The sequence below is a fragment of the Salvelinus fontinalis genome, chromosome 15 (genome assembly GCF_029448725.1).
Source record: "Salvelinus fontinalis isolate EN_2023a chromosome 15, ASM2944872v1, whole genome shotgun sequence".
NCBI lineage: Eukaryota > Metazoa > Chordata > Actinopteri > Salmoniformes > Salmonidae > Salvelinus > Salvelinus fontinalis.
Genome location: NC_074679.1, coordinates 22780400 through 22796342, shown reverse-complemented (window position 1 = coordinate 22796342; position 15943 = coordinate 22780400). Strand labels below are relative to the sequence as shown.

Sequence of the window (15943 nt, the reverse complement as noted above, 5' to 3'; positions counted from 1 at the left end):
CAGCTGAAGAACCCTACAAGGTTCTAGATAGCACTTATTTTTCTAAGAGTGTACTGTAGATAATCCCACTTAAGCCCAAGCACTGCAAATGAGCCTAAATACCTCAGCCAAGGACAGACAGAGAGGGAGAGAGAAAGAGCTAAACCATTCAGTTAGCCCATCACTGGTGTTTTTTCTTCTCATCATGCCCTCTGTGTCTCTGTTTGCTGTTCTGAAAGTCCTTGTGACATGAATGCAGAAGTTTCTATTAAGGAGGAAAAAAGGACGAGCATAGCATTGTCTACTGCTTTGTTATGCCCCCTTTCTACTCCTCAGGTTAGTCATATAGGCTCAAGTCTGCTCCTGTCTAGTTGGACAAACACACACACAATCACCCCCCTCGCTATGCACACACACACATGCAGGGGGTGGAAGGGGGTGGGGCATAGAATGCGCTCAACAACATTTGAACTTTGTTTTCGCTGATGTCATATGCAGCAAGTGGACACACAAAGAATTACAGAATTATATAAAGAGACATCAGCAAGTGCTTTTAATTCTCCATGATGATGGAAGTGAGGCTGCCAAGGGACTTTTTTCTCAGAAACACAGAAAAGCCAATTTCATACCCAAACTCGGACCCCTTCCCCCCCCAAACTCACTGCCCAAACGTCTTTCCTGTTTACCTACCAGTGGAGAGAAGTATAAGCCCACTCTTCTTCCTTATTTACTCTCACCCATACAAGAGGGAGCCATTACCACCTTTTAGACCTCATTTAATAAAGGTTCAGATCTCCATTTAGAAAAATAAATGGCCCATGAGTTGGAATATTTACTCCCTTACTGCATTATGACAATAAGCCGTTTTTCTATGGCGAGGGGCGTTTGGGAGGGGGTGGATAGTGGGAAGAAGTATCTGTGGCTTACTGGAAAACTATGGGGCTGACATGTTTATTTTTCTGGGACTTCATATTAAGGAACAGGCAGCAAATAATAGGTGTTTGGAGATGTAATGTTGGTTCCAGAGCTGGAGGAGTGAGTAATCCCATGGGAAAACATGGAGGAGAGAAGCATCAACCTGTGGTTCAAACATCAATTTATACTAACCTCTGAATTTGAATGTCTGGTCTGCACTATGAGAATGTGACCAGGGCTTCTTCCTGTGGCACTCTGCTGACCTTGATCATATTCAAGATTAAAGTGTACAACATCATTTGTATTTGTATTTATTAGGGATCCCCATGCTGCCAAGGCAGCAGCTACTCTTCCTGGGGTCCAAACACATTAAGAAACTTACATATTGCAACAATAAAAATATACATTCTTGTACACATTCAGCGCTACCAGTACCTTTGTTTAAAGGCTGTTTATGGACAGACCTTGGAACCCCATCACTGGAAACTGACAAAAATGTACACAGCAACCTCCTCATACACACACATACCCACAAGAACACACACACTTTTACTTTTCCAGTTCTAATTTTGCCAGTCTGGCTAAACCTGTCTAAATGAGTCTGAATCAGGAATGCAGATATCTTCCACTCTCCCCACTAATCACTCACTCACACTCACACACACACACACACACACACACACACACACACACACACACACACACACACACACACACACACACACACACACACACACACACACACACACACACACACACACACACACACACACACACACACACACACGCAAATACAGAGGAAAATTCACACCTGCCCTTTGACACAGCTGGAGTCTTTCTTCCTGTCAGTTGTTACTCTGAGCGGTGTGCGTGCAACCCGTGTGTGTGTGTTTGTGTGTGTGTGTGTGTGTGCCAAAATGGCCTTTGCATGCTCGTAGCTATACGTGCGTAGGTGTTTGTGTTTGTGTTTAAGTTAATGCGCACCGAGGTGTGAAACCTTTGACACGTCTGCTAGCGTTGCGTTGATTCGTGACAACGATGGCTGCTTTCCTTTCCCACAGATCTGCGAGGACACCTCCACTCCCTCCCTCTCTCCTACCCACCTCTAATCCAACACCTCACTGCTTAGCATGCCCTGGCTACCCCTGTACACACAGCCTTGCAACCCCTACAACCTCTCACCAGAGCTAAAACAACACTCTCAGAGCAGCTTGTTTCTTTAATATGATCTGTCACCGGGGTGAAAAAGGGCCCTCTCTGTTCAGCAGGCTGAGTCTGCAGCATGGGAAGGGTTGTGCTCAGGCAACCATCCAAAGAGGTGCTGAAAAACAACCTCCTTCACCCTCTCCTCACCCCTCCTCACCCACCTTTACTGCCTCCCTCCTACTAACACACATCACCCCTCCCCTCCACCAGAGGAAATACATACATAGTATGGTGGAACAACAGAGAGATGATTGCTCAGTGCTACGGGCCTCTCTGTATTGTTAGTGGATGTGGGTGGGCCTGCACCCCTCCACTCATACTGCCTGCCCTGACATGCCCCAGGCATAGCCCCTATTCCTCTTTGATCACACGCGCACACACACACACACACACACACACACACACACACACACACACACACACACACACACACACACACACACACACACACACACACACACACACACACACACACACACACACACACACACACACACACACACACACATCTAACTACACTCCCGCTGCTCGGCTTTATCCCTTCATCAAGACAGGAAGGCTGGATCTGTGCTCACACACACAGTCTCACCTTTTCTCCCCTGCTGTGAGTGTGTTTTCAGCCCTGCTGTAGACAGGGGGATTTTAGGCTGAGTATGGTCCCCAGGGGAAGCCTAGCTTACATCTGCCTCTGAGACAGACATGCATGCATACAGACAGGCACCAGTAACAGGCTGGGGAGAGAGCCAGGCTTAGCTAAACCTCCCCTGATAGATTGGTGTAGGCTGTGGAAATCCCACCGGTACGCAGACCTCAGTGTCCAACATGGGTAGAGTGGCAGTCTACTAGTCACAGCCACGTAAGTATTATGGAATCCCATGGTGGAATTTACTATAGGTAGTCTGTCTCATGGTGATAGTTTACAGTGAAATACTGCATCCATTCAGTTCATGACATGGACATCAATATATAACAAGATACATTGAAAGAGTTCATTGTTTGTGTGGTGTTTCTGTGTGTTTTTGAGACTAATTTAGAGCCAGACTATAAACAGACTAAACACAAGCCCTATTCAATAATAAAACCCACATCCTTCTGGGTCAGCCTCAAACTGATCTATGATTGGACAGCCTCTAAAGCCCAACTCTGTCATTGGTTGCGTTGCTGTGGCAGTGTAATCGCTAACGCCTCAGGCATCTTGATGGTACCAGTGATAGTGAAAGGGGAAGTCAGAGAGGGTAGGAGACAGGGGGAGGCAAAATAGTCAAGATAGGAGGAAGAGGAAGACAGGTGTGCAACGCTTTGCTCAACAGATGTTGAAACGTATTCGAGCTCCAATACAAAGCGGAAGTTTGCTAGCAACCCAACCAACGCCACTACAACAAACTCTCAACTGCCGTTCTCAAGCAGGTTGACGTTTCTGACTGACGAAGAAACAGTTAGAGAGTTTATAGTTCAGGATAGAAAGTATTTCGGCCTATTGCCTTGAAATATTCCTCCCTAATACACACACTCACACACAACAGCAGCATGTTAGTCGAATGTGTTGTTTTTGTCAAACTGTGAATCAGACAGGGAGAGGCTGGCATCAACATGTCATAATAATAGAGCTAAACTTACCCAGAACCCTGCACTACAGCTATTGGTACAGGACTGACATATAATGCCTCTCACTTACTATGTACACCTATTATGTATACAGGCAGAGTGCACAGTCCTTATAGACACGTTATAGTTTTCAGTCTGATACAGGCACTCAACCAATTCTAGTCTGTTATCAAGGGCCTACCAAGTCCATTTATACGATGAATACAAATATTTACACTTCAAATATATTCAGCATAGATCTGGGTCTGGGCCAAGGCACGTATTGCCCTTTGCAGTCCAGATAGAGTTTCACTTTGCCCCTGAAAGCGCCCAGCCCTTTACTAAAAAGAGCTTGTGTTTAATGTGTCTCTCATTGGAAGGGAACATATGTTTCTTTCTTTCAATGTTAGAAAAAAGCAGCAGCACAGCGGTGAGGGAGGAAAGGGGCCATATCGGGTGATCATTCAGCTGGACCTGTCAGCGTTTAGGAGCTGTCATTAGCACCCTCTGAGCAAACACTGTCTCTGTGTTCCACTGATATGGGCTTTAGGGGGTTAGGGTGGGACTCGCTGAGATTGGCATGTCTGGTCTGAAGGGGTTCGTCAGCTCTTGGTAAGAGTTGCCCGTTGGCACAGGTCTACGTTCTATAAGTACTAACCTTAATCATTCTGCTCCTTGTGGCTCAATGTCATTTGTAGGTGATCAGGGTTGATCATTTTGCTCTTCAGTGTTTCAATTCAAAGGGACCAGTCACAGGGTCAGTTTCCCACACTGATGTATCTTATCTGTTATACTTGAACCTATCTACGTGTTCTAAAGAGCACTAAAAACATGGGGGGCATCAAGGCCCTAAGTCTTCAGTTAATCTGCTGATAAAATGGTATTGTATTGGCCAAAGAAAACAGAAACGGTGGGTGGGAAAGGCACAGCCATTATTCCTAAAGAGATTTTCCATGGAATGGATTTTCAGTACATCGTTAATAATACCAGACATTTTATATCAACCTTTTTCTTTGGTCCTCACAGTCCTTATAATGCTGTAAGATGATGCAACAGCCATCTAGAGAGGAAGCTAGTAAGTCTACAGCTTCTGGCATCCATTTTACTTCTTCCATGTATTGAGCCCTGGTGTTTTTCCATGTATTGAGCACTGGTGTTTTTCCATGTATTGAGCACTGGTGTTTGAACCTCATCATCCCTGCCTCCCCGTTGGCCTCCATCTCCCAGCTCTATCTTGTGGTTATGATATCATAGAGAAACAACTGGGCATTCTTTCCTAAGTGCACCCTGACACATAAAATATTCATCCACCACAGAATCCCCTCCGAAATGGGTCCGTGGTGCGCAGAGAACCCTGGTCGAGACCCTACAGAGTGGGAGTCAACCTCTGGCGTTCTACCAGACACATGGATGAGCGGCGTCAGGCCTAAAAAGATGTTTAAACACTGCATTGAACAGCATCAGGCAAAGGGCTCTGTCTCTTAACCTAGAGTCAATGTACGTGCCCCTGTGGGAATCTAATTAGCATAATACAAAAATCCCCATAAAATTCTTTCTGTTTAAGCTCGAGATATGTTTTTTTATTTGCATTGGATGTGTCTCAATCCACTGCATCCACCTATGTAACACTGACACTAACCGAAAATCGGTCTTCCCACAGAATTGTCTGTAGCGTCCGAATGGCCTACCAACTATATGACACTCTCACGACCATGTCGGTTGTATTTCTCTACAAGACCCGCCACCATTGCACCAATCCATTTCCTCTCTATGAGGCTTAAAGGGGTGATGTCTAAGAGAAGACAAGAGGAGGAAGGTTGTGTATACTGTATATACTGTATGTTAGCTTCCACATGGAAAACTGCTGAAGTCGTCTATTATATATAAAAAAGGGAGGGACAGAGAAGGAAGGGAAGAAAGACGGGGGAGGGAGAGAGAGAGAAGGGGTGAAGAGGGGGGAGACAGGAGAGCTATAGTCAACCATGTGAGTTGACTTGTAGTGTTAACAGTAACTGTGGGGTTTGGGATAATGAGCACCAGGCCTGATTCTAATGAAGCCTCTGTCTGCTCTGCTCCTATGGTTCTCTCTCATGGTAACATTGACTGGCCAACCCCTACTGGAAGTACAGAACAGTGTGTCGTCACCACACTCCCTGCCAGCTGGACCTGAGCCACTGCTGTTTGTTTGTGTGTGTGTGTGTGTGTGTGTGTGTGTGTGTGTGTGTGTGTGTGTGTGTGTGTGTGTGTGTGTGTGTGTGTGTGTGTGTGTGTGTGTGTGTGTGTGTGTGTGTGTGTGTGTGTGTGTGTGTGTGTGTGTGTGTGTGTGTGTGTGTGTGTACACACGTAGGTGATCAAGCGGTATGATCTCTTTCATCACCAAAGCACCAGCCAGCTCATCCCAGACCAACACGGGCCACAGAAAAAAGTTAACAATGATACATTTTTTCTATGGTTATTTTTCCCCTGGTTGTTGTCTTCTTCCACAGAGCTGTGGGATGTATCATTTCCCTGGTTGTTGTCTTCTTCCACAGAGCTGTGGGATGTATCATTTCCCTGGTTGTTGTCTTCTTCCACAGAGCTGTGGGATGTATCATTTCCCTGGTTGTTTTCTTCTTCCACAGAGCTGTGGGATGTATCATTTCCCTGGTTGTTGTCTTCTTCCACAGAGCTGTGGGATGTATCATTTCCCTGGTTGTTTTCTTCTTCCACAGAGCTGTGGGATGTATCATTTCCCTGGTTGTTGTCTTCTTCCACAGAGCTGTGGGATGTATCATTTCCCTGGTTGTTTTCTTCTTCCACAGAGCTGTGGGATGTATCATTTCCCTGGTTGTTGTCTTCTTCCACAGAGCTGTGGGATGTATCATTTCCCTAGTTGTTGTCTTCTTCCACAGAGCTGTGGGATGTATCATTTCCCTGACCTCAGCTGTTTGAGGTGGTGTTCATCTCTTAATAACTGCACTAGGAGACATACATGGGTCTAAATTTGGAGGGCCGTTTCTCCTGGCCTCCCCTGTTCTGGGGTGGAGCAGACATAGCCACAGTGTCTGTGTGGGAGATGGAGCAAGTGTGTGTGTGTGTGTGTGTGTGTGTGTGTGTGTGTGTGTGTGTGTGTGTGTGTGTGTGTGTGTGTGTGTGTGTGTGTGTGTGTGTGTGTGTGTGTGTGTGTGTGTGTGTGTGTGTGTGTGTGTGTGTGCGCAGATGTGTGTGCAGATGTGTGTGTGTGTAGATGTGGGTGTGTGTGTGTGTGTGCAGATGTGTGTGCAGGTGTGTCTGAGGTAGACTGTGTCCCTGTGTCATAGTGAGATGGTGGGTTTATAGGTGGGGTCACTCACTATTACTGCATCCTTCTGCATTTTTTACGTCTGACTCCCAACACAGACAGCTGGACATGTCAAGCAGTCAAACAGCCCACATTCAGACATTACTCATCTACGCACGCACGCATGCGCACACACGCACACACACACACACACACACACACACACACACACACACACACACACACACACACACACACACACACACACACACACACACACATACATACATACATACATACATACATACATACATACATACATACATACATACATACACAAACTCTCACACTCCTATACTCATGCACTCACACTCCTATACTACTTGGGAGTCAAGCTCAATCCACATAATTGTTATGTGTATGTCTGTGTGTGGAGGGGTGTGTGTGGGGGGGTATGGGGGGGAGATAGAGAATACTACATTTTATGTAAAGAGAGGGAGTGATCTCTACCAAATGGACAGAGCGGTAAACGGCAGGATATATTACCCATGGGTCAAGTCGCAGGAGGGAAGATATATTGCCCATGGGTCAGTCTGGAGAGAGGACGGGCAAAATCCATATCAGTCCGTCTGCTGGCCCCCTTTATATAGTGATAAAATATTCAAATCTAGCCATTACTTCACATTAGAGATGCCAGGGAGAAAACCACAGAATGTATACATGTTCTTTCAGACATGTGTTTGTTGCATTGATAGTTACATTAAAAGCCCTTCCTCCATTAGAGGAGTCCCTCATCCGGACTCACGTATGGCATTTAGGTGTGTGTGTGTGTGTGTGTGTGTGTGTGTGTGTGTGTGTGTGTGTGTGTGTGTGTGTGTGTGTGTGTGTGTGTGTGTGTGTGTGTGTGTGTGTGTGTGTGTGTGTGTGTGTGTGTGTGTGTGTGTGTGTGTGTGTGTGTGTGTGTGTGTGTGTGCGCGCGACATCACATGTTAAATACAATTGAGAAAGATTGCATTGAATTAGCCTTGTAAGTATGCCTTTTAAGGAAAGCTTTTCAGTGGAAGAGATATTAAAGTGATAAGGGTTTGCTTGTAGAATTTGGTCTTTCCACGTCTTCTTCAGATTGGATGTATGCGAGGTGCCAAATATGCTTTAATTCTTACATTCCAATCTTTCTCATCAAACACACACACGTACATGCACATATGTGCAACACGTCCACACAGTGTGTTCCAGTATGAGTGCTATAGTCTAGGAGGGATGTCTGGGTGTTTCCCTCACTGAGTGACTGCTTAGTCAGACCTGAGTCGCTGTGAGACGTACAGTATAGTCACTATTTGGACAAGTAGACCCAGTCTGTGGTGTACTTGAGGTTGTACTGGGGTTATACTGAGGTTTTACTGGGTTTATACTGTGGTTGCACTGGGGTTATACTGGGGTTGTACTGAGGTTATACTGGGTTTATACTGAATTTGTACTGGGGTTATACCGGCGTTATACTGGGGTTGTACTGGGGTTATACTGAGGTTGTACTGGGTTTATACTGGGTTTATACTGTGGTTGTACTGGGGTTATACTGGGGTTGTACTGAGGTTATACTGGGGTTATACTAGGGTTATACTGGGGTTGTGCTGGGGCTGTGCTGGGGTTGGTCTGGGGTTGTATTGGGTTATACTGGGGTTGTACTGGGGTTGTACTGTTGACTTAACAAGTTAGGGGATAAGGGGATAGATTCGCAGTATTTTCTGTTGCTGTAATTATAACCTATTTCATACCATCATTATCATGCATCTATTGTATTATTAAGCTACTACTATTGTTATACACTAGAGTATTAGTGGTATTTCATGTATCTGATTATAACACAAAGGCAGGTGCAGGTTTAGCCCAACCACAACGCCACTGCCTGTCAACATTCTATTCATATGTTTCTATTTCTAAGTAAACTTGGCTACTGTTCTTTTCTATAATCCGATTGAAATAGATTAGTTGGTGGAGAACAGAGGGCTTTATTCATATAATATAATTATGTCACTGTACTATCCCCAATCGCCAATATATACCCTCCCACTTCAAAACAGACTCACAAGGCCTAGTAAACTGTTGGTGCCATGGAGAGATCTGAGGAAAGAAAAACTCTAATATTACAGCAGACATAACATTTGGATGTACTATTGTTTTTTCTATTTTTGACTATTTACTACCGCTGTGGAAAATTAATAAAGTGCCATGATTTCCCTGCTGTGTAGGTGGTAACTTGGGTCTCCTCTCTCTCTCTCTCTTTTTCTCTCCCTCTGTCCTTCTCTCTTCCTCCCTCAGGACACAGGGTGAAACTGGAGGATCCCCAGAAGATGCAGTTCTCTGATAGGCTGACAGAGATTGAGCGCTACCAGCGGGCCAGCCTGAGGATGGGGCCTGGTAACCCCCAGCCCCGGCCCATGCACCAGAGCCACCTGGGGCCCTCCACCCAGTCCCAGATACAAGGTAGGACCACTGACCACACAGGAACCCCTATCACACTGACTCTTTCACTCTGTCTGTCCCAATTCAGAGCTGCTCACTCATCACAAACACTCCATGTTCTGCTACAGTACTGTATAGAGGTTTGCTCTACAAATGCCTCTCCCTAACTGTGACACATAATGAACTGACAGTGTTGCTCTAACTTTATCTCTATGGGCTGAGCAAGTCTGTATGTGGCAGGCTGAGGCCCCAGGTTGAGTAAGTCTGTATGTGACAGGCTGAGGCCCCAGGTTGAGTAAGTCTGTATGTGACAGGCTGAGGCCCCAGGTTGAGTAAGTCTGTATGTGGCAGGCTGAGGCCCCAGGTTGAGTAAGTCTGTATGTGACAGGCTGAGGCCCCAGGTTGAGTAAGTCTGTATGTGACAGGCTGAGGCCCCAGGTTGAGTAAGTCTGTATGTGGCAGGCTGAGGCCCCAGGTTGAGTAAGTCTGTATGTGGCAGGCTGAGGCCCCAGGTTGAGTAAGTCTGTATGTGGCAGGCTGAGGCCCCAGGTTGAGTAAGTCTGTATGTGGCAGGCTGAGGCCCCAGGTTGAGTAAGTCTGTATGTGACAGGCTGAGGCCCCAGGTTGAGTAAGTCTGTATGTGACAGGCTGAGGCCCCAGGTTGAGTAGGTCTGTATGTGGCAGGCTGAGGCCCCAGGTTGAGTAAGTCTGTATGTGGCAGGCTGAGGCCCCAGGTTGAGTAAGTCTGTATGTGGCAGGCTGAGCAGGGTGAGTAAGTCTGTATGTGGCAGGATGAGGCCCCAGGTTGAGTAAGTCTGTATGTGGCAGGCTGAGGTCCCAGGTTGAGTAAGTCTGTATGTGGCAGGCTGAGGCCCCAGGTTGAGTAAGTCTGTATGTGGCAGGCTGAGGCCCCAGGTTGAGTAAGTCTGTATGTGGCAGGCTGAGGCCCCAGGTTGAGTAAGTCTGTATGTGGCAGGCTGAGGCCCCAGGTTGAGTAAGTCTGTATGTGGCAGGCTGAGGCCCCAGGTTGAGTAAGTCTGTATGTGGCAGGCTGTGGCCCCAGGTTGAGTAAGTTTGTATGTGGCAGTCTGAGGCCCCAGGTTGAGTAAGTCTGTATGTGGCAGGCTGAGCAGGGTGAGTAAGTATGTATGTGGCAGGATGAGGCCCCAAGTTGAGTAAGTCTGTATGTGGCAGGCTGAGGTCCCAGGTTGAGTAAGTCTGTATGTGGCAGGCTGAGGCCCCAGGTTGAGTAAGTCTGTATGTGGCAGGCTGAGGCCCCAGGTTGAGTAAGTCTGTGTGTGGCAGGCTGAGGCCCCAGGTTGAGTAAGTCTGTATGTGGCAGGCTGGGGCCCCAGGTTGAGTAAGTCTGTATGTGGCAGGCTGAGGCCCCAGGTTGAGTAAGTCTGTATGTGGCAGGCTGAGGCCCCAGGTTGAGTAAGTCTGTATGTGGCAGGCTGAGGCCCCAGGTTGAGTAAGTCTGTATGTGGCAGGCTGAGGCCCCAGGTTGAGTAAGTCTGTATGTGGCAGGCTGAGCAGGGTGAGTAAGTATGTATGTGGCAGGATGAGGCCCCAGGTTGAGTAAGTCTGTATGTGGCAGGCTGAGGTCCCAGGTTGAGTAAGTCTGTATGTGGCAGGCTGAGGCCCCAGGTTGAGTAAGTCTGTATGTGGCAGGCTGAGGCCCCAGGTTGAGTAAGTCTGTATGTGGCAGGCTGAGGCCCCAGGTTGAGTAAGTCTGTATGTGGCAGGCTGAGGCCCCAGGTTGAGTAAGTCTGTATGTGGCAGGCTGAGGCCCCAGGTTGAGTAAGTCTGTATGTGGCAGGCTGAGGCCCCAGGTTGAGTAAGTCTGTATGTGGCAGGCTGAGGCCCCAGGTTGAGTAAGTCTGTATGTGGCAGGCTGAGGCCCCAGGTTGAGTAAGTCTGTATGTGGCAGGCTGAGGCCCCAGGTTGAGTAAGTCTGTATGTGGCAGGCTGAGGCCCCAAGTTGAGTAAGTCTGTATGTGGCAGGCTGAGGCCCCAAATTGAGTTAGTCTGGATGTGGCAGGCTGAGGCCCCAGGTTGAGTTAGTCTGGATGTGGCAGGCTGAGGCCCCAGGTTGAGTTAGTCTGTATGTGGCAGGCTGAGGCCCCAGGTTGAGTTAGTCTGTATGTGGCAGGTTGAGGCCCCAGGTTGAGTTAGTTTTATGTGGCAGGCTGAGGCCCCAGGTTGAGTAAGTCTGTATGTGGCAGGCTGAGGCCCCAGGTTGAGTTAGTCTGTATGTGGCAGGCTGAGGCCCCAGGTTAAGTTAGTCTGTATGTGGCAGGCTGAGGCCCCAGGTTGAGTAAGTCTGTATGTGGCAGGCTGAGGCCCCAGGTTGAGTAAGTCTGTATGTGGCAGGCTGAGGCCCCAAATTGAGTTAGTCTGTATGTGGCAGGTTGAGGCCCCAGGTTGAGTAAGTCTTATGTGGCAGGCTGAGGCCTCAGGTTGAGTTAGTTTTATGTGGCAGGCTGAGGCCCCAGGTTGAGTTAGTTTTATGTGGCAGGCTGAGGCCCCAGGTTGAGTTAGTCTGTATGTGGCAGGCTGAGGCCCCAGGTTGAGTTAGTCTGTATGTGGCAGGCTGAGGACCCAGGTTGAGCTAGTTCTATGTGGCAGGCTGAGGCCCCAGGTTGAGTTAGTCTGTATGTGGCAGGCTGAGGCCCCAGGTTGAGTTAGTTTTATGTGGCAGGCTGAGGCCCCAGTTTGAGCTAGTTTTATGTGGCAGGCTGAGGCCCCAGGTTGAGTTAGTTTTGTGTGGCAGGCTGAGGCCCCAGGTTGAGTTAGTTTTATGTGGCAGGCTGAGGCCCCAGTTTGAGCTAGTTTTATGTGGCAGGCTGAGGCCCCAGTTTGAGTTAATTTTATGTGGCAGGCTGAGGCCCCAGTTTGAGTTAGTTTTATGTGGCAGGCTGAGGCCCCAGGTTGAGTTAGTTTTGTGTGGCAGGCTGAGGCCCCAGGTTGAGTTAGTTTTGTGTGGCAGGCTGAGGCCCAAGGTTGAGTTAGTTTTATGTGGCAGGCTGAGGCCCCAGGTTGAGTTAGTTTTATGTGGCAGGCTGAGGCCCCAGTTTGAGCTAGTTTTATGTGGCAGGCTGAGGCCCAAGGTTGAGTTAGTTTTATGTGGCAGGCTGAGGCCCCAGGTTGAGTTAGTTTTGTGTGGCAGGCTGAGGCCCCATGTTGAGTTAGTTTTATGTGGCAGGCTGAGGCCCCAGTTTGAGCTAGTTTTATGTGGCAGGCTGAGGCCCAAGGTTGAGTTAGTTTTATGTGGCAGGCTGAGGCCCCAGGTTGAGTTAGTTTTGTGTGGCAGGCTGAGGCCCCATGTTGAGTTAGTTTTATGTGGCAGGCTGAGGCCCCAGGTTGAGTGCAACCCTCCCTGTTCATATGAGAGCCCAGACCTGGGGGAGGGTCCAGTACATTTACTGGCAGGGGCCGCTCACTCACGCCAGCTCTGTCCCCGGATGCCCTGCGTCGGTGAGGCCCGGGGCCGCAGAGAGTAGGACGCATGGTCCAGTCTGGGGCTAGGTGGAACCCTGATCCCTGCCAAACAGCCTGACTGGAGCACTGGAGCTGGTTCACCACGTCACACTACAGCCTCAGGAATCTCACAGCCACCTGTTACCTCTGCAATCACGTCAGTCTCAGACTGACTGGCCTAACAGGGCAGATCTGCAGTTGAGACATTGGGGAGGAGGGGAATTGTGTGTGTGTGTGTGTGTGTGTGTGTGTGTGTGTGTGTGTGTGTGTGTGTGTGTGTGTGTGTGTGTGTGTGTGTGTGTGTGTGTGTGTGTGTGTGTGTGTGTGTGTGTGTGTGTGTGTGTGTGTGTGTGTGTGTGTGTGTGTGTGTGTGTGTGTGTAATGGGAAAGGGGGTACGTGGGTGGAGGTTCGCTCACAGACATATGTCAGAGGTTCTGAACATGATGGCATGTCTGGAAGTGTGCAGACAAAACACTAATATACACACACATATGCACACAGACACACACACACTGTCCTCTCTCACCCACTCCCTAGTTCCCATGCAGGGGGTTAAGGCTGACAGACAGAGTGAGGCTCCTTCCCAGTTAATGAGCCTATATCAGTGTGTTGTAAAGGTGTTTAGGAGTGTTTTGCTCTCTGTGGGTGGAAGTGTATCTCTCGGTACATGGGGTTTAGCCTTGTACTCCTGACTCACCACTGTAACCTAGATACGCTATATATACAAAAGTATTTGGACACCCCTTCAAATGGCTGGATTCTGCATTTCCATAGACACACATTGGCAGTAGAATGGTTTAACTGAAGAGCTCAGTGACTTTCAATGTGGCACTGTTATAGGATGCCACCTTTCCAACAAATCAGTTCATAAAATTTCTGCCCTGCTAGAGCTGCCCTGGTCGACGGTAAGTTCTGAAACGTCTAGGAGCAACAACGGCTCAGCCATGAAGTGAAGCCACACAGGCTCACAGAACGGGACCGCAGATTGCTAAAGCGCGTAGCGCGTAAAAACTGTCTGTCATCGTTTGTAACACTCACTACCGAGTTCCAAACTGCCTCTGGAAGCAACGCCGGCACAATAACTGTTCGCCAGGAGCTTCATGAATTGGGTTTCCATGGCGTTGGCTGGAGTGGTGTAAAAATCGCTGCCATTGGACTCTGGAGCAGTGGAAACACGTTCTCTTGAGTGATGAATAACGCTTCACCATCTGGCAGTCTGATGGACGAATCAGGGTTTGGCGGATGCTACCTGCCCCAATAGATAGTGCCAACTTTAAGGTTTGGTGGAGGAGGAATAATGGTCTGGGGCTGTTTTTCATGGTTTGGGCTAGACCCGTTAGATCTAGTGAAGGGAAATCTTAAAGCTACAGCATACAATGACATTCTGTGCTTCCAACTTTGTGGCAACAGTTTGGGGAAGGCCCTTTCCTGTTTCAGCATGACAATGCCCCCAGTGAAAAAAGCTAGGACCATACAGAAATGGTTTGTCGAGATCGGTATGGAAGAACTTGACTGGCCTGCACAGAGCCCTGACCTCAACCCCATTGAACACCTTTGGGATGAATCGGAACGCCGACTGCGAGCCAGGCCTAATCGCCCAACATCAGTGCTGACCTCACTAATGCTCTTATGGCTGAATGGAAGCAAGTCCCCGCAGCAATGTTCCAACATCTAATGGGAAGCCTTCCCAGAAGAGTGGAGGCTGTTGTAGCAGCAAAGTGGGGACTAACTCCATAGTAATGCCCATGATTTTGGAATGAGATGTTCAACGAGCAGGTGTCCACATACTTTTGGTCATGTAGTGTAGCTGAGCTTAAACAACTCAGCAGCACCCTGCTCTCCTCCAAGGAACCTCATCTGCCAGTGCCATGGACCAGTAAGACCATGAGAAGTTAGCATCTATACAACTAAAGACGTACTAGTGTTACACATTTCTTGATGGTTTAAAGTTTGTGTTCTGAACTTTAATGCATGTTGTCTGCCATTGGAACGGCCCTAGGCAGGTAAGCTTATCCAGAGGGACTTACAGTGCCATTAAAAAGTATTTGCCCCCTTTCTGATTTTCTCTATTTTTGCATATTTTTTTTATACTGAATGATATCAGATCTTCAATCAAAACCTAATATTAGATCAGTGGTGTAAAAAGTATTCAATTGTCACACTTGAGTAAAAGTAAAGATACCTTAATAGAAAATGACTCAAGTAAAAGTGAAAGTCACCCAGTAAAGTACTACTTGAGAAAAAGTCTAAAAGTATTTGATTTTTAATATACTTAAGTATCAAAAATCCTTGTCCCATCACGCTCGAGTGAGTCCTTGTGGCAGGCCGGATGCATGCTAACTCGTGTCGCCAGTTGGACGGTGTTTCCTCTAACACATTGGTGCAGCTGGCTTCCGGGTTAAGTGAGCAGTGTGTCAAGAAGCAGTGCGGCTTTGCAGGGTCTTGTTTCAGAGGACGCATGGCTCTCGACCTACGTCTCTCTCTCGACCTTCGCCAACTCCCGAGTCCGTACGGCAGTTGCAGCGATGGGACAAGACTGAAACTACCAATTGGATATCACAAAAAAGGGGTAAAAAGTAAATGTAATTTCTCAAATATACTGAAATATCAAAAGTAATAGTAAAAATCCTTTCAAATTCCTTATATAAAGCAAACCAGAGGGCACAATTCCAGGGGCACACTCCTACACTCACTAGGCAGGTGGCCTAGTGGTTAGAGCCTAGTGGTTAGAGCCTAGTGGTTAGAGCCTAGTGGTTAGAGCCTAGTGGTTAGAGCCTAGTGGTTAGAGCCTAGTGGTTAGAGCGTTGGACTTGTAACCGAAAGGTTGCAAGATTGAATCCCTGAGCTGACAAGGTAAAAATCTGTGGTTCTGCCCCTGAACAAGGCAGTTAACCCACTGTTCCTAGGCTGTCATTGAATAGAAGGATTTGTTCTTCACTGACTTGCCTAGTTAAATAAAGGTAAAACAAGCAAAGAAAATATTTGTGTTTAGTGAGTCCTCCAGATCAGAGGCAGTAGGGATGTTCATTGGACACTTTTCCTGTCCTGCTAAGCAT

At 47.7% G+C, this 15943-nt stretch overlaps 1 protein-coding gene across 2 annotated transcripts in view; it reads left to right on the top strand.

Annotated features, from left to right (window-relative positions):
* Window positions 1-15943, top strand: part of LOC129811566 (runt-related transcription factor 3-like) — a 51745-nt gene that overhangs the window by 14041 nt on the left and 21761 nt on the right. For both annotated transcript variants that reach the window (XM_055862975.1, XM_055862974.1), the window contains exon 4: window positions 9263-9427. In XM_055862975.1, coding sequence (XP_055718950.1) covers window positions 9263-9427 — 165 coding nt within the window. The remainder of the gene's footprint in view (window positions 1-9262; window positions 9428-15943) is intronic.